Consider the following 19,374-nt stretch of genomic DNA (forward strand, 5'->3'; position numbering starts at 1 on the left):
GATCCAGTAAAATATTGTGTAAGCATTTAGTCACAGCTTAGATTTTTATGTTCTATAATGCTGTGAAGCACATAGGGATTTTTAATCTAAACTATGCTATGATATAAACTCAAATCCATAGAAATATAAACGATGACAGAAAACAATACCATCCAAGGCTTGGATGAATAAAAGCAACACAATGAATTGATGTTGCTCTTATTTATTCAAATGGCATAAAATGCTACTAAATAATTCATGTTGACCACACAGAAAAGTTTAAATAAGTTGTTGGTGTGAAATATTGGACTCACCGAGCAGTGGCTGGATGACCACCCTGTAGGCGCTGGCGTGTCTGTGGGTCAGCCACTGAGCGCACACACTGGTCATCCTCACCTGGTATGTGCTCAGGTTGGTCACTCCCAGGTACACTGAAGATAAACAACAGAAAAAGGGAAAAGTGTGATGTCTTTAAAGGAAGTATAAGCATCAGGCCGGTAGAGTGACTCACACCCCTACAAAACTGGGATGTTTTGACTTGAAAAGGCCAACAGACTCAGCAGTGAAGCATAAAAAAAACCTTGCTGGCGTTCTAAAAATAATCATTTTGGAGCTGTAAGCGATCTCCCTGCACACCGCATGGAACTGTAATGAGCTCAGATCAGAGAAACCACACGCAATCATGCTTTCAGATGACAGACTCCAAAGTGCTCGGCTGGTTGGTTGGTTGGTTTCAAGGACACCAATGTGCATTTTCATGAAGTTATTTCCAGACCCAGGAAAAAATATATAAAATAAAATAAAGTGGCAGTTGCTCCAGAAATGCAGCCAGTGCGCACACTTCCAAACAAACCCACACAATCTATTTATGCAAATGGCATGCGTGCACTGTCAGGGTCCAACTTTAGAGAAGCGTGCCTTGTTGTGAGCTGACAGACGTTTCCACGTGCGCCTCTGTCAGATGGTCCCGCTATATTTTACTCTGCCTCTGACACCAACTTTCTTTGAGTTGAGCCGAGTGACTCTTCTACATGAATTTGACCTCAACACACATGCATAACTCAAGCGTAGAGCGATTGTAGAAACTCCCACAGAGAAACCGAGGAAGAGCCTCTTTATCCAGAATCTCTGAGGCACCAAGATGTTTTGTGCTTTCAAGAAAACTTTACAAACCCTCTGTAGCTTTAAGTTTTCAAGTCAAACTGCCATGAAATGCCTTCTTATTTTAGAGACAAATGTCTTTATGTACACTTTATGTGGCTGTGGTGCATTCTTCATTCATTTCCACTCATGTGCAACGCTCAAACTTCACAAAAAAAAAAAAAAAAAATCCAACTTGCAGCTGCTCGCTTCTTCTAACCCTAAAGGAGGAATCCAGCTGTTCCTGCAGCGCTGGCTCCCGTTTCCTCTCCCACGTTTGTTTGTTGGCTGGAATGCAGTGTCAGAACCATCAGAGCCTCCCAGTTGCTGCAGCTTTAGGTTGGAAGAAGTGCGCTGAGGTCGCTCCGCCATGTGACGCGAAGACTAACCGAGAACCTCTGAGAGTTTCTGATCACGACAAGAAAGAAACCGCCGGGATCCTGGATCCCGCGCAGCATGTGAAAGCGGTGGGATCCCTGAAGGAAGTGTGCTGAAAACTTCCAGCTCACAAGGTCTGATACAGGAGCTTTCATTTAAAAAAAAAAACACTTCAAAGGATTAAATTTAACTGATTTAAATTTACTGTTTTAAAGACCCCCTCTAACGAAAATAATGTTTAGGAGTTTTTGACGTGTTCTTGTTTTTAACGTGTTCTTGTAACATTTTGCTGAGGATAATAAAGCCAATTAAGATTGAAATTGCATTTCTGAGTAATTCTCTGTTCAAATCATGAATCAGAGCTGACAAAAAAAGATTTATGAAAAAAAACGTAGAAAATACGCTGGGCAGAACATGAGCTCCCTGCTCTGCTCCATTCTGATGCATCCACCTGCAGACAAATGGATCCATGTACATCTCTGTTTTCCTAGTCTGAGCTGGAATCTGGCTCCAACTGGATAACTAGAATATTGCCTTTTTTGCACTAGTAATGTTAGCTTTGGTTGGGCTCAGAGGCACATTTCAAATGAACAACGGCCGGTCTGCAGAAACTATGTCCTGGAGAAAAACAGTTAAACAAACAACATTTGGCTAAAAGCACGATAATCTTAATGAAAAAAAATATAAAAAACACTGGAAATGATTTTAAAATAGATTAACAAAGTTTGGAGTGGGTCTTTAATTGATCTGTTGATTGATTTTATGACAAATTCTTCTCTTTTTTTGCTAGAAGATCAATAAAAACATTGCTTTTGTGTAACTAACTTGGTCTAAACGTTGTCAACAAGTTTGGATTGACTTTCTTGTTATAATTCAGCACATTGCTACAAAAATGTGGCTTCTGTTCATTTACACTGTTAGCAGGAAAAAGGAGAAATTAAAGCTTTGATACAAACATTTCATTGAATCTATTTCCTTTTTTTTTCATTAGACCTTGAACTTTAAAAATCACACATTTAAAAAAAGACAAAATCCTGCATGTGACACATCCTAAAAATGTCCAATGCGCTTTTACGGGAGGTGTCAGAACATAAATGTCCACAGCTCAGACATTTTCTGGGAAACTCTGCAAGCAAAATCCCCTGTTTCAAAGTGCTGCAATTTTTGCATCATGTCCTACCTGGTGTGTGCTCAGGTGCAGGATCATTTCCTGTCGAAAGAACTCATAGAGTGAACTGCAGTGCTGTGCAAATGTGGCGTTTGAGATCAAAGTTTAACCACGATGTCCACTGGAATTTCGCAAAAATCCAATTTTCCATATATGTTTTTTTAACTTGTCCCGCCCAACAGCTGAGAAACAGACAGGAGCTGAAGGCCCGTTGTGTTGGACATATTTTACTGTGTCAACAGGGGGTTGTTGATCTTCTGACACACACATATAAATATACACACACATATATGTATAATTTAACCCTCCTGGTAATCAAAAATGTTATAAATCGACATTAACAAAGTGTTTGTGAACATGTATCCCCAAAGATGACAAGGTATTCATCTTCTTAACCGTTTATTCCCTTTCGGGGTCACAGGGTTGCCGGAGCCTATCCCGGCCACTTGGGCGAAGGCAAGGGATACCCTGGACTGGTCGCCAGTCTGTCGCAGGGTGGAATATCCTCAATCACACATCCATTCACTCTCACACTCACACCTATGGACAATTTAGAGTTGCCAATCAACCTATGAAGCATGTTTTTGGACAGTGGGAGGAAGCCGGAGATCCCGGAGAAAACCCACACATGCACGGGGAGAACATGCAAACTCCACACAGAAAGGTCCCCCATTGATGTTGTTTTTCATGTCCCCCAGCCAGGACTTGAACCGGGGGCCTTCTTGCTGTGAGGCAAGAGCGCTAACCACTGCACCACTGTGCAGACAAGGTATCAACTACCAAATTTGATTAGTGTTGGGATTTTTTCTAAATGACTTGATATGTGGATATGAAATTGGAAACCTTACGAGTGATTCTTCTAAGGGCTTCCAGTTGTGACACTGGTGCAGGCGTGTGACATTGACACATCAGTTCTTTCCACAGGCTTAATTATCATGCTGCTGTGGAAAATGACAGACGTTCAGCTCTTCTCCTGGGATGCAACAAACCTCATCACGCTGCTCACTTTTCAAATAAAACCCGTCTCTCTATCTTTTTTTCATAGCTTATAACCTCTTTGTCTCTCTGAACTTGCCCTGGAATTCATTCGAGATGTGCTTCATTGTCATGCGGGCGGCGGAAACTGGCTCCACCGCAGCGGCGAGCACCGTTTAGGAAGTACATGTTTGGATTTAGCCGACACGTGTGCTTGGCGTCCGGACCAGGGGAATGGGGGGAGGAGATGGTGTCCAGCTCAAGGACACTTCAAAAGGACATGTTTGGCATCACAGAGATCAAACCTGGGACTTTTCCAGTTCAGACGGGCGGTTTTGTCAGCCGTCTTTGAACAGGTTAATTGTCATGCAAAAGGAGGGATTGCAAGCTTTGGACTCCAATGATTGTACTTCAGAGGCACTGATTAAATAAATCAAGGCTGATGGTGACAGAGGCTTAACATCACTGCTGAGACTTCCACAAGCCACTCCCTTCTAAAATGACATGCAGTTGTCATTAAAAGTATCAGATAGACATTCACATATAGATGTTATCCGTGCAGGTCAGGCTGCTCTTCTGGCAAATTAGGAGATTTCATTACATCCGGTTGAGCTACTTTTTTTTTCCATCATGTTTCCATCAGTTTTATCCAAAATGCATAATAGAGGTCGTTTTGTATAATTAGGCTAAAAGCTGAACTTAATAAATGTATATTTTACAGGCTTTTTGCAGCTATAACTGATGTTTGTTTAAAAAGTAGAAACTGAAAAGAAACTACGATCTATGTTTTAAATACTGTGTGCATAAACTATTTGGATAAAACTGCACAAGATCAGTATCATAAAATGTTGTTGATCGGAGTTGTAAGGTTGTGTCAAACAGCCACTACGTACATTTTGTCCTTATTGCACGGATGAAAATTGGTCATCATGCGTGAATATATGTGAGTAAAAGTTAGAAATGTTGTGCTTCTTTACGTAAATTTTCACAGATGTATCAAGAATGATCCATGGTCCATCAAACCACGGAAAAGTACGAATAAACCAGGCAAAGAACACGTCAACGTAGAAAATGAATCGTGCCTAGTTATTGCACTGTTTATAAGCAATTCACTAGTTATTTGTTTGTCAATTATGTCATTTGAACCTAATATGTGCGCCGTATATGCAATATAAAAGTTATCCATCGGTGGTAGTTACGTGCGTGAAATCGTCCCTTAGACATACGTGAAACGGTCGTGGAAAGCCACAAATCGTCGAATTCATAAAGAATTGCGTAAAATTTATGTAAAACTGCATATAAACGATGTAAAATACTCGTAAACTGCGTAATTCTTAACTGACCAAAAATCTGAACACCTTAAAACCGAATTCATGTAAAGACCCATCGGCCGAATCTCTCGACGGACATCTGCACACATCGACGAATGATGAACGCAAGAAACACTTTCGTAGTTCACGCATGCATCACGAAATACCGAAGTTTCATGCCAGGAAAATGTGCAAAATGTAGGTATTGGCTGCGTGACACAGCCTTAAGCAGGGGAAACGTACGGGTCTTTGCTCTGCCGGAGAGGGCTTCGCTGGATCCTGTGGTGTAGGAGGCGATGACTTTGACGCTGTACTCCGTCCCGCTCAGCAGGTTGACAATCAGCATGGTGTTCACGTCTTCCCCAACAAACGTCTCCAGTGCTGGTCCAGGGGCTGCAAAAGTAGGGCGGCAATGGAGTAAGAGTTTGAGGGGTGGATGGGGAATTTCAGTTCAAAAGCTCCAGATCAATTCTCTTGATCCAAACCTTAACAGTTATCAAGAACGTCTTCAGATTAGATTTCGTTTTCCTTCTTTTCCTAAGTGATGATCAAGGATACATAGACATAGAATTGCATACATATGTTTTTCTGCAATCATTTCTCTCTGGAAGCCTAAAACAAACAAAGCACCGAGTTTCTTTCTGTCATGGGTTTCTGTGCAGCTTCTGTCAGAAGTGATGAAAATAGCCCCAAGCACTTGAGCTGTGGGCAAACTAGCTTGAGGCCGGTAGCTTCAGGCTACAGCTCCCTTCCTTCACTCTTCACGCTCTCAGAGGGAAACTTACAGCTAAAGTAAGGATTCATTTGAAGAGGATTGTTGCTTGTCACTTAGCATTTAAGGATTGGAGTAAATTACCAGAAAGAGGCTGGTACACAACCCTGTACCCCATGGTGGGCGAAGGCGGGACATCCCAGCTGATCCGGAAGCGGTTGTACCATTCTTCTGAAACTCGAAGGTTCTTAGGAGCCGAGAGAGGAACTGGAGGACGGAAAGAAGTTCATTCTTATACAAATATAGTAGAATATTTCAGACCTATAACATACCCATGTTTGTAAAAAGTTGAGGATTTTGTGAATTTCCATTAGAGACCCACTCTGATCATCCTTTGATCTATTATAAAAGTTTCCCCTGTGGTCTTTTAATTATGATGTGCTGTTTTTAGTCAAAGTTGTTTTCTAGGTTATGGTTTCTGCAGAACGCTGGTAGTTCATCAGAAATTTGCCCTTTCCCCTCGCAATTGCTCTCTTTTCTACGTCACAGATGAGCTTTTTTTTAGTGGCATTGAATAAAAATATACTCAGAAAAACCATTTAGAGCAAATTTTCTTCATACATGTCCTCCATCATCAGAAAAAATGCCACAAGAAAATGTTAAAGACACCATTTTCATCAGAGTGTGTCTTAAATTCAGTTACCATTTAGATAAAGGAAACATGACAGGACATGCAGTGCAGACGGATCATTTTAACATGGTAACAATGTCAATGTAAAACAACAGAAATGTGATCTAATAATAAAATCCTATTTTTTGGTAAGTACAGTGAGAAACTGTAGAGATAAAAACCAAATCTGCAGGAAAAGAGAGGGAAAAAAAGTTTAATCATATATTTTCAGTACTCAGCAAAATGTATGGAGCAATATATTGTTCCATAAAAGTTCATCTGTCTGGAATAAATTAGTCGCATGACCCATTCCTAAAAAAGCAAAGCCATCTCCACATCTACATTCAGACTCTTTCCAAAACTCTCTGAACTGATAGAAAACATGAAACCTTTTAGTTTTCAGACGGAAAAGTGACTGTGCAGGTAATTCAGCCGTACAGTGAAAGAGCAGAGGAGCTGCTGTCTTCCCTTCAGAGCTGGAATCCACGCTTCACACAAACTGAAACCTCGACATGTTCACCAGCTCCTCCACCTCATTTTCTCTCCTCACCTTTTACACTTTATCGCCGTTAAAAATCGTATTCTCTGCACTCCTCCTATGCTTATATCCCCATGTTAGAACCTCCTTTTCATTTGTTTTATCTATCTGCGCTCCTGTCCTGGACCTGAGAAATTTCCCATCATCCTTTTTGCTCTCTCTGCCATCCCTCAAACCATGTGTTCGCCTGTAATGAGAAACTGGAGATTTAATGAAACTTTTCGGGCAGCGAAGCGCATTCTGGAGATAAGGAGTGTTTTTTTTTAGGAGCTGGTGTAAAATTCTGCTCATAACCTGGGTTTTGCCTCTCAGGCTCACGGTTCATGCATCGCTTTTCTAATTGTTTTGGAGATGACACCGCGTTGGCACCCAGTTTTCCAGCTCTGTGGCAAGCCCTTTCTTTTTCGCTCAGTTCTTTTAAACCCTCAGAGCAGACGCTTAATTGGACAAGCTCAAAATAATCACGAGTTGGAACTTTAAAACACTTTACATTTGGAAAGGCTCCTTCTTTTGCTTTTTCTTTGACTTTTTCTATAATCTCTACTTTTTATTAACCAAAAAAACATGGAAACGTTGTAAACCATGTCCCACAGCAGTCCTTGACTGCAAAGATCAGATTGTTTTTGCAATTCTGTTTTTTTATTGCCCCTTTGAGCCTAATAGGCCTCCTGCCACATGGTCAAAAGCTCACCAACATGTGCACATAATACACAGTGAAAAGGAATTTTGATCCTCCCCAAAAAAATGAACAAAATCCACAAATGAAACTAAAGCGCACATGTCGGGGATGTCCAAACGAAGTTTTAAAATTATTATGGGATGGCAACAGGACCTACGGCTTAGCGGTTATTTTGCGGAGAGGTGTGACATTTAGAGATTTTCACATTTTTGCGTAAAATAAAAATAAAAACTTCTATCTGAGGAATCTTCACAAAAATAATACCATCTACAAATGTATTCTCCTCCAAGAGATTTCCCCTCATAACTCCTCAGGCATCATTTAGAAGCTACATGGAAATAAAAAACTTATTGGAGATAGACGTTATCAGTTTTTAATGGTGTTGCCGTGGTGACCTTCCAAAAGTGGCGTTCCCCTGTTGCTTGCACATTTTTCCACATTGTCCAAATTTAATACACTAATTGTTGGCTGAAGCTGAATGAAACATAAAATGTACTTCAAGCTTCTTTTTGCTGATTCATCTTAAACTGACACTGACCTGTTCGTTACCCCCAGTGACCACGACTTAAATGGTTGCTATGGAGATCAAATCAATAGTAAGGCTGCCATTTTAGTGAAGCAGAAGAGCGGTAGACCTCTGATCCAAAGATTGCAGGTTTGATTCCTGCCTCGCCCGCCCGTGTGTCTTTGGGCAAGACACTGAACCCCACCTTGCCCCTGGTGGTTGTGGGGTGGTGCCGGTGTTCGGCATCAGTGTGTGAGTGTGTGTGTGTGTGTGCGTGGGTAGATGGGACTGTAACTGTAAAGCAGTAAAGCCTTCAAGGAGGGTATGAAAGCCCCATAAGACGTATACACCGATCAACTCCTTTCCAAATGTTGCTTTATTTCAATAGACCCTTAAAAAACTCGGCTAACTGGCACTTTATAATTATAAATATGAGCTGATAAAATAATCAACGATAAACTATAAAGCAGGCTAAACTTTATTTAAATGAGAAGAGGCCACATTGATGCTCTAACTTGAGAATTTTAAAATCCACCTTCAGTGGATTTGAGTCATAATCAGTGTTTGTTTTTTAGTTCCACATTCCATTTAGAAGAAACACCCACAGACTGTCTACTTCCACCCGCAGCTCTCTAAATAATTGCCCCGGCCTCAACTGATAGAACCTTCAGTGTAATCTGAAGGGTTTTGCATCGGCTGCATACTATCCATCATCAATGTGAGGCACAATGCTTAATCTGTCAGAAGCCCCTGTCATGCCTCCCTTAGTGCTCACCCCATCCTTTAGAGGTTAAAATCTTCAGATTACTCCAGCTCTCCATTGTCATCTCATCAATCTTGACTTTAAAATACTTCATCGGCCCAGCAACATCTCTGTCATTTTTACATTTATTATTTTATATTTTTTCTGAGTGATCATCTCCCATCATCATCCTCCCTGGCCATCAAGAAGCATTCATCATCACCAGATTTCTGAGGCCTGTCGGTTAAGAAGTGCAGAGTGTCGTTAACGCCGGCTAATGGATGTAATGCACTTCTCAGGGAGAGACGGCGGTGTGGGGAGAACCAGACGAATGACTGGAATTTGAAAGTATTTGTACTGCAATGCACTAGAAGACAGAGAGAAACGCAGGAGCCCTTCAAACCCAAAGGGATGTCATTAAGATATGACAGAAATGTAAATTTAACTCAACATAGTTCTGTTTCATGCTCATAGAGAAGATGGTTCACCTTCTTAATTCTGCCTTGAATGGCCCAACATTTTCGTAAATATAGATTACAAATAAAATATTTAAAAAACCATAAAGTACATCAAGCACTTTTTCTTCTTGCACCATATGTTCTTTTCTGTGTTTAGAAAATATCAAATATTTTCAGTTAGAGCTTTGATTTTGTTAATTTATATAAAAAATAAAATATATTTTAAGGCATATTTAAACAAGTTTTATATCCAGAAAAAAATAAAAGAAAGTGTTCACAAACATCTGATTTTGGACCTTCTTATGCATCGCAAAAAACGAAACAATGTTTTACAATATTTTACAATCAATGAAAAAAAAAAAAAACTAAAACATGTTAATTTTTTTCTGGCCAGCAGTGGAATTTCAGCCACTCACTTTATCTGGAAGGAGGAAAAAAACTCCTCTTTCAAAGTTCATCTTCTGCTACCAGAGACCTTCACATGGCAGTTTATTGCTGGGGGCCATCTGACAGATGTACTCCTGGGTCTTTATAGTTTCCATCTTGGATGGAACCTTTGATTCTCCAGTGGCGTGTCTTCATTCTTGGAGGAAGGCAAACTTTCTTTCCTCTGACACCAGTCACTAGTCTCCTCCAAGTCATCTCCTTTAATGCTGACTTCCATGCATGTGGATGGTTCGGATTTACTTGTTCCCATCTGTTCATATCTTGATGATTAGTCTTTTTCTTTGTATATTGCATTTTGACTTTATTGAATTATTGTAATTGAACTGAACAAGCTCCTGGTCATGCTGTTTGTGTCATCTACACAAAACGTCCTTAATATGAGATTTTACACAGAAAGGTCCCAGCTGGGATTCGAACCAGGACCGGCTCGCTGTGGGAGGAGAGTGTTAACCACTACACAGCCTGCTGGAGTAATCCCTGTTTCAATGCTTTACCCCACTGTGACCACAAATAGATACCAAGCAGAACCTGAACAGGTGAGGCTGAATTTGAAGGAACCCTCTGGACATTTTCTCGAGTCTTTTCAAAAATTCATTTAAGGTTTAGCTCCAAAGTTAAGACTCTTCAGCCGCTTCCCTCCACGTCACAATCAGCTGATTCACATTGATGGCGTACACGGTAGCAGATTTATGGTATGTCTATGAGCGTGTGTTATTTAGGATTCGCCGGTGGCATCTCTGGTGTTAAACTTGTCAATGGTTCCGGCCTTTAGGCTGTCATTGCAGTGATGACATTAACGTGATGACGTGACTTACGGGTTCGTCCCACTTGTGAGGCCACTGGTCCATCCCCGTCAGGGTAAACAGGTATGAGGGTGATCTTGTACTCCGTGTCGGACAGGAGCGGCTGCAGGACGATGCTGTTCTGAGCGGGAGGGACTGTTCTCTGAAAACACAACAAATGCTCATCATTGTGATGTTTGTTTGTCGTCTTGGGATGTTAATTTCTCCATAATATTCCATAGAGTACGTCAGTCTCCTTTGTAAAGCACATTTTGTACAGCCAAGCAATTTAAAGACAACTTGCTATTTTCTGCAACTCATTGCAGTTCTTGCAATGAGTTGCAATGAATTGCAGTTTCACAACTTTTATTTACCTTTTCAGAGATTATTATGATACATTATTTAAATCATCATTAAATCATCCTATTAGGAGACATTATGCACAGAAATCGTTCATGAAAGTATAGCTTTAGTTACAGCAGACAGGAAAAACTAAACATTTTAAAAAAAAGCAATAAACCGGCATTGAGTCGAGGGATAATTCCTTTTTTTTTGGATTCCTAGCGTTTATGCAAGAAAAAGAGGAGAAGGAAAGCCAAGTCATCCTAAAACACCAACCAACCAAACAGAGACAACCCCGCATTAGTGTCTTAATAGAGGTGAAACAGTGAGAGCGGCTCTGGTGGACTTTAAGCTTCCAGGTGCTAGAGAGGTTAATTGGGTCCGGTTCCCTTCCGACTTGTTGGCAAAGATAGCCTATTGTAAAGGTTCATGTCTCAATGATTCATCCGTCACAGGGAACTGCTGTTGCTGTGCAGACAGACAGGCTAATCCGCCTCTTTTTTTTAACCCTACAGGCTTCCTTTCCGCCACCAAACTCTTTTTTTCTTCTTCTGTCACTTTGCTCGTCCTTGTTCTTCACTTCCTGCTTCCATTTCGATACAATCATCTCGTTCAAACGCTTCTTTTGTTTTATTTTTTAGGTTTTAGATCAGAGGATAAAGAAACTCTATTTATGAAGCACTTCTCATACAACAGTAACTCAAACACAATCCTCCTGAACCCCCCCGGACCAAACATAATGAAGCATTCGTTTTTGAGGAACTGTCCATCTTTATGTGGATTCCTCCCCCACCCCACTGGCTCCTCCCCATTGCTCCAATTGTAGAATGATTTGGAGCTGTAGTGGTGTCCGAACTTGTTTTTTTAAGAGGGGGGGGCGTAGCGACTTAGGGTAGGGTATCCCTCCGCCGGTCGGGTGTTCTGCATCAGAGAAACTCATTTCTTTATGAGGGTGTTCTCTGAAGCACAAAGTTTACATTTAAAAGTCAGCACTGACTTGTTGTTTTGCATGACTTTTTATAGTTGTGAAACCAATGGCGTTGTGTATTTTCAGAGCGTCGGCAGCTACGCACTAACGGAGATGATCATTGATGATGTCATCGAGGCGTAGCGGTGTCCGGATTTGAAGACACTCTTTCCACAGCTCTGCCTCGAGGGCTAAATGTAAAGACGCTGGAGGGGTAGGGAAGGAATTCGGATTTGTTGTCAAGAACTGGTGGTGGAGGACCCAAAACGCAGGAAACCAGGCATGGTGACAGAAAATAAAATATTTAATAACCAAACCGAAACCTGACAAAACTACAGGAGAAACAAAAAGGTGATACAGCAGAACAGATGACCTGACGAGGATGAACAGAAACCAAGACTCTTAAATAGGCTGAGGGCAATTAACTGAACTGAAGACAGGCTGTGGAACATGAACCTGAAAGTGGTGTGACTGAAAGAAGGAAACCAAAACATGACCAAGAACAAAACCAAACCACCGATTCCTTACATCTGTCAACATTTTCAAACACTTGAATGTTTTGAAATAAACTGACAAACCTTTGAAACTGAGATATTCAGGGACAAAAGCTTGAACCAACACAGACTCTGTGTGCTACTTGTTCCATGTACAGACAGCCCACGTTTTTTTGTGTGAATAATCCACGTCCCTCTTCCAGCCAGTGGATGCCCCTCACTTCTCAGATTCCTGCGTTTGCCTGTTTCTGTCGGAGCAGTTTGCATTCTGAGCATGCAAAGTCTCGCCTGGCTCCATCCGCAGACCTTCTAAAGAAAAGTCTTTCTCAGACATGCCAGTCAGGCAAACACTGAGGGCTTCAAGAAATCAATTTCAGCCCAGTCTGATGAAAAAGGCTGCAGGTCTGTTGAATTGTCACTGAGCCCAACATTTTGATTAAACCCACCCAACTCCACAGCGGTTCTATTTCCCCTCCAGTTTATGTAAATGCAAACATCATCAAGTATTTTCCCCATTTAGAAGCTGGATCTTTTGAGACACTCTACAGAAATGTTACCTTCAAAAGTGAAAGGTTTTTGGAGAAACTTCAGAGAGAATTTAATTGACAGAAGTCAATTAAACCTGACAGTCAGATAAACAAGCAGGCAGTTTCTGTGCTTCAATGCACAGCAAGATTCCCTCCAGGTTTGCTAAATACAGGCAGAGAACAACACATATTCTGCTGTTAGTGTCGCATGTATAATTTATATACACCTGGACTGCATCAAGAAACTCTAAAAACTACTCTCTCAGACTGAGCTGTTTCTCAAATCCACTGGAACCCAAACCAGAAACCCTCCAAACCTTGGTGGGAAAATGTGACCAGCATGAGAGAGAAGAACGTCACGTGTTAGAAGGTTTCAGGATTCACATTGGAAAGTTATCAAAAACATGGCAGGTGAATTTTAGGGGCAGTTTCTAGAGTTTGGAAGATCTCGTTTTTCTTTCAAACGCTGTGGTCAAACAGCTCTTCAGGTCAAAGCAAAGCACTCCGTCTGCATCATCAGGGATGTTCAAGTTCACATTGTGCATAATAAAGACGGCTTTTTCTCAACAATATTAAATGTCAAGTTTAGAATATGATGAAAATCATTTTGGCTCCAAAAAATAAGTAAATAAAACATGTTTAAGTAAAGAGAAAAAAGGTCCAACTTTTATGGCTTTGGATTTTCCAAAAAAAAAAAATTATGTCAAAATCTGAGATTCGAAAATGGTCAGGACAGATTTTGAGCAAACTTTTTTGCCTAAAAAAATGCCTTCAGAATTGAAATAAAAGATGAAGGTGAGTTCAGGTTCGGGAAATTGTCTTTAGAAGTCAAACAATAGATACATATTTTCAGATTAAGAGTTGGGAGCACTTAAAAACTAAACTGATTTGTATGCTTCGTCACTTGATCCGCTTTAATTGTTTTCCTATGTCTTTTCCAGAGTCCAATGTTTTGTTTTATCCCGTCTATAAATGGACATATAATCTGAAATTTTTACATCTATCACTGTCTGGATCGATCCTCATTAATGTGAACTGTCCATATCAAAATAAATATATAAAAAATAATCATTTAAACTTGTTTAGAAAAAAACTCTTTCTGCCCTTTTTTGTTTGATTTTTTGTTTAAATTCCAATATATTTTATAATTTCAAAAAACTCAACTGCTTTAAGACAGGAATAGCTTCAGTAAATAAATGTTCTGTTTTTTTTGCCCCCCTGAGTAAATTAATTTATCTAATAATAACTGCACATACAGGGATTTTCACCTTATCTTCCTCTTCTAGACAAATCTCATCCCTTCAGACTTGGAAACGTCAGCAATAAAATGACTGTCTTGAAGAAATGACATAAGAAAATCAGAACATAAACATTTGTTTGTATGTTCTTAAGCATTTCTCCTATAAATGGCTGCCGAACAGAAATGACTGGCATTCTGCTCATCCAGCTGCAGTCCAGCATGTTGGCTTGTTTGGACTTGGGCAGTAAAATAATGAAGCCTCAGCAGATTCATCACCACAGCTGTTAGTGGACAGATGGCGGCAGAGCCAGGCCAGCCAACGGCTACACAGGATGTCTGAATGGAGTTAGACGCAATGACATTTATACTATCAACACTTACATTCTAACTATACCCTGCAGAGGAGGAACAAGCTTTAAAAAATACTGAAGCATTAGGAATGGCCGACGCCCCTCGTTCAGCAGCCAAGAAGCACAGACAGAAACTTGCAAACAGACGAGGAAGGTTGCCCGTGTTTTTCCCTGCAATCCAGTATGAAGCTTCAGATCGCAGCGCTTTGGGATTCATAACCTAATCGAACTGACAAACAGGGCTTACAGCTGTTCACACTTTGATAAGAAATCTCCTTCAACTGCATGGTGTGAGCATCTGGTGGGTCTTTGTTGTCAAAATGAAAACCTGATGTGTGTCCAGCAGAGGAGCACAGCCTCTGGTGGGATGATGATGCAAATCAACATATTCAAATGCCAATTGAAGTCATCCAAACATAGAACAAATCTGAATGTAACCATAGGGGGCACCAATGGCCAATACCTGAATGAAAGACCACTGATATTTTTTAAAAAAAGGCCAGCACAATAATCATTAAGAAAAATGTGAAAATATGGATACAACGTCAACATATTTTTATTTAATGTTATAATTTTTCTCAATATAATCTCTGATATCTTAAATGAATGAAATAAAAATGATGGTTTGTTGTAAAAAGTCATAATTATCATCTATTATGTCAATTTGCTGGATGAGTACATCAACCTCAAGGCCCCAACTGACAGTGTGCTCAGTGAATGTCTCAGGCAATGGAGAGCAGAGGATACAGTGCTGGAGGACAGATCCTCGTGGGAGGACAAACCCCTGCATGGGATGTACCACCGGACCATTACTGAAGTGGCTGATATCAAGAAGTCCTACCAATGGCTAGAAAGGGCTGGCCTACAGGACAGCACTGAAGCACTCATCCTGGCAGCTCAGGAAAACAAACCCTGAGCACCAGAGCAATAGAGGCTCAGATCTACCACACCAGACAAGACCCAAGGTGTAGATCTACCACACCAGACAAGACCCCAGGTGTAGATCTACCACACCAGACAAGACCCAAGGTGTAGATCTACCACACCAGACAAGACCCAAGGTGTAGATCTACCACACCAGACAAGACCCAAGGTGTAGATCTACCAGACCAGACAATACCCAAGGTGTAGATCTACCACACCAGACAAGACCCAAGGTGTAGATCTACCACACCAGACAAGACCCAAGGTGTAGGCTGTGCAAAGAGGCGCCTGAAACAATCCAGCACATAACTGCAGGATGTAAGATGCTGGCAGGTAAAGCATACATGGAGCGCCACAATCAAGTGGCTGGAATAATATACAGGAACATGTGTGCAGAATATGGACTGGAAACCCCAAGGTCAAAATGGGAAACACCTCCGAAGGTGGTAGAGAATGAGAGGGCAAAGATCCGGTGGGACTTCCAGATCCAGACTGATAGGATGGTAATGGCGAACCAACCAGACATTGTAGTGGTGAATAAAGAACAGAGGAAAGCCGTTGTGGTGGATGTGGCAGTGCCAAGCGATGGAAACATCAGGAAGAAGGAACATGAGAAACTGGAGAAATACCAGGGACTCAGAGAAGAACTGGAGAAAGCCTGGAAAGTGAAGGTGACAGTGGTGCCTGTGGTAATTGGAGCACTTGGGGCAGTAACCCCCAAGCTGGAGGAGTGGCTACAACAGATACCTGGAAAGACTTCAGACCTCCTGCAGTATCTATCCAAGACACTGCAGGACCCTCAAGCTCCCAGGTCACTGCTAGAGGACCTGAGCTTGCATGAGATATCATCCGCGGAGGGGTGAGAGGGGCGTATTTTTTTAACATATATATAATTTTTAGGTAGAGTAAAAGCTTATGTAGTAAAAAATACAACACATCTTCTGAACTAAATCCATCATAACTCGGTAGTTCTGTGGCATAAAGCTAAAAACCACCTTGGACCACCGTGCATAGGTTAAAAAAAACGAGTAGCAGTGTCCAAACCTTTGTCTGACACTGTAAAGCAGTCATTTCTGCAAATAAATAACAACAGAAGCTTATAAAAAATGTTTTTTGTACCTCCAAGCAATTGGAGATTCCCATTGAAATATCTGACTGAAAAAAAAACTCGCAAACAAACATTCATTAACTGAATTTTCCTGATAACTGTTGTGATTTTCGTCATGGTTGATTCTGTTTCAGTTTTCCTTTGCTCTCTGTTGGCTCATTAGTGTGAAACCTGTCAGTCTGTCTGAAGGACGGGTTTGGAGGTCTGCCACTGTTTTTGTCATCATTATCTCCCCTCCTCCTTCCTGCTCATCCCAACATTTACCTGACGACCTGCCACCTCTGGCGGATCTGCCTCCTCTTCCTCTGGCTCTCCAATAACGATGCCATTATAGTCATCAGTACTCTCTTTTCCTTTACATTTACATCCTTCAACCACCCCTTGTGCTGGTTTTGTGTCTGATAAACTCAAATAGAGAATTGATATGTTTAATTAATTACTGCTGCTGAAAACTACACAGTTTATAAATCCTTGATGGGGCACAACCCGTCTCTTTGAAAAAGCAGAATAATGAGAAATAGCTTAAAATGTGGACAAATAAAAAAATCAGAGAGTGCAGCTGTGGAGCTCCAGTTACTGTACAAGAGCATGACACTTTAAAAAAAACTAAACTTACAGCATAAGCCACATCAAGACTAGAAACACTAATTAAAAAATGATAAAGAAAGATTGTTTTATTTGATACTGCAAAGAAAACTTATAGGATCTACGTTCTGTTTTTTTTCCACAAAAAACACGTCAATTTCATGGTTAGGTTGGCATTATTGGACAAATGAAAAATGGCAAATTACTTCAGGAGATCTGACTCTCGTTCGATGTAATATCCTCTCAAAATGAGACCAAACAATAAAGATGTAGATAAAAGACATGAAACATAAAAAAGAATAAAGGCAGCAAAACCAGTAAAAAGACTGACTGAATGAATTTTCTCACTTGTCTCCATTTCTATTGATTCCCTCTTCAGAACTTTGGTAAACCTGGAGGGCTTAAGCCTTAAGCCAAAGGCGTTCTCAGAGAAAATGGAATTGTCCCAGAGTAAATACATTTACAGTGTGTGTTGTTAGTGTCTCACTGGATCTGTAATATCTTTGGAAAATGTGTTTTTAGAATGTACTTTTAGAAGAGAATATTAACCCTTGTGCTATCTTAGATGACCCCCCCCCCCCCCCCCCTTCCATTGAGGTGTTCTCCCTACCATGACAAAGGTGGATAAAGGTGGAAAGATTTCATGTAATCCATGGACACCAGTGAAGATCACAAATCATTGAAGAAAAAAGGTTCAGAGCACTGTCTAGTGGGTCTAGATGACCCCACTCCCAATGTTAAAGTGCCTAAGATAGCACAAGGGTTAAGTAGGTGTTCCTTTAGACATGGGCCTGGTCTTTGGGGCTGTTTCTGGGGTAAATGCTGCGACAGAAAAGCTGCAAAAACAAGAGAAAGACAAAATGAAAGGGGAAATAAGAATGAAGAAATGTCATTCTGGATCCTTTTCGTTCCAGTTTGCAAAGTGGTTAAACATTTTAAATGGCTTAGATCCAGCATTAAAGGATTATTTTACCATTGATAAAAAAAGGTTTAAAAAAGAAATCCCCTTAAAGTCCAACTCAGATGAAAATCAGGTTTTTTGGTATCTTTAACTTCTTGTTGTGACATTTTTATGATGATGGAGCCCATATAGGAAGAAAATTAAGCTTTAAACCGAGTTTCTGAGTATTTCTTTAGTCAAATTGTCGAGTCAGGGGCTGACGCAAAAATGCAGTTGTAAGAAGAGATGATTTGTGATGTAGAAAATACGCTGAAGCTCCCTGCTCCACTCCACTTTGATGCAGCCATTTGTGGACGACTAAATCTGTGTTTGTTACACTGGTAATGTCAGGTTGGGATAGTGAGGGGCTGTAAGCAGGAGAGCATGTAAACAGAGGGCGGAAGGAGGGCGGGGTTACTCCTTGCAAATGGTTCTGCCAAGAACCATTTGAACCAGAAACTGTGTGCCACTGGTTCTTGGATTTTTCCTAAAAACTGCACAATCAAACGTAAAAGCCCACTGGGATCTTTTACAACAGATCAAAAGATCTGAACACAGTACACTCACTTTTCCTCACATCCGGAGTCTGCATCCCTTCAGAGACTGATCTCAAAACAACAAAGACATTCAAAGCTGATCACGGCACCATCAGGAATAAAATCAAGCCGCTCTGCCAGCCTTACCGTCTCCGTGGCTCGGTCTCCCCGCATGCTGATGTAGCTCAGTCGATACTGTCGGACATTTCTGGAGTCCACGGGCTGCCAGGACACCCGCAAGCTGAACGTGGTTTCATCATCAATCTTCATGTTCCTCACTCCGTGTCGAGGACCTGCACGGTCAAAGATAGGGAGGGGTGAACGCAAACTTGTCACAGCATCTGACAAAATGATATGAAGATCATCATTTTGGCATTTCATTTTCTCGGGTCTCCAGGGTCAAATTTGTGTTTGACTGCTTTCATGCTGCCGTCCTCATAACAGAAAATCAAGATGATGTAAAAAGAAACACCAATTCAGCTGCAGCCTTGTCCTACATGTGCTACATGTCTCTATCCTCAAGACTAAACTATAGTTTTAAAGGAAAAGAACTTTTGGAAACACTTAGACACTAACCCGTTATGTTACCTTCACCTGACAATAACAATGATGCATTTTATTTAAAGCATCTCCTAAAGCATCAGAGGACACTTAAAGCAATTGAAGTCATGAAAATAGCAATAAAAAAACAAGAACATGAACAAAAATCAATAAAAAAGGATTAAAGGGCTTCTATCACGCAATTATCAAGCCTTTCAGACTAAACTATATCCATGTTTATGATAATTATACTACCTTTGGCACACTAAAGTAGGATTTTTTTCATAAAATATGAGGAATTTTTGCAGCTTGTTCTTCCATAAGAAGATAGATGGCTA

General features: G+C 40.8%; 1 protein-coding gene across 5 annotated transcripts in view; it reads right to left on the bottom strand.

The window, feature by feature from the left end:
• The window catches only part of col14a1b (collagen, type XIV, alpha 1b), a 114,649-nt gene that overhangs the window by 30,929 nt on the left and 64,346 nt on the right, over nucleotides 1-19,374 (bottom strand). For all 5 annotated transcript variants that reach the window (XM_011480659.4, XM_011480658.4, XM_020706881.3 and 2 more), the window contains 5 exons: nucleotides 18,644-18,789; nucleotides 10,517-10,646; nucleotides 5,807-5,929; nucleotides 5,194-5,343; nucleotides 294-410 (listed from right to left, as the gene is read on the bottom strand). In XM_011480659.4, the coding sequence (XP_011478961.1) occupies nucleotides 294-410; nucleotides 5,194-5,343; nucleotides 5,807-5,929; nucleotides 10,517-10,646; nucleotides 18,644-18,789 (666 nt within the window). The remainder of the gene's footprint in view (nucleotides 1-293; nucleotides 411-5,193; nucleotides 5,344-5,806; nucleotides 5,930-10,516; nucleotides 10,647-18,643; nucleotides 18,790-19,374) is intronic.

Source organism: Oryzias latipes, chromosome 11 (genome assembly GCF_053564925.1).
Source record: "Oryzias latipes strain Hd-rR chromosome 11, Olatipes_Hd-rR_3.1".
Classification (NCBI taxonomy): domain Eukaryota; kingdom Metazoa; phylum Chordata; class Actinopteri; order Beloniformes; family Adrianichthyidae; genus Oryzias; species Oryzias latipes.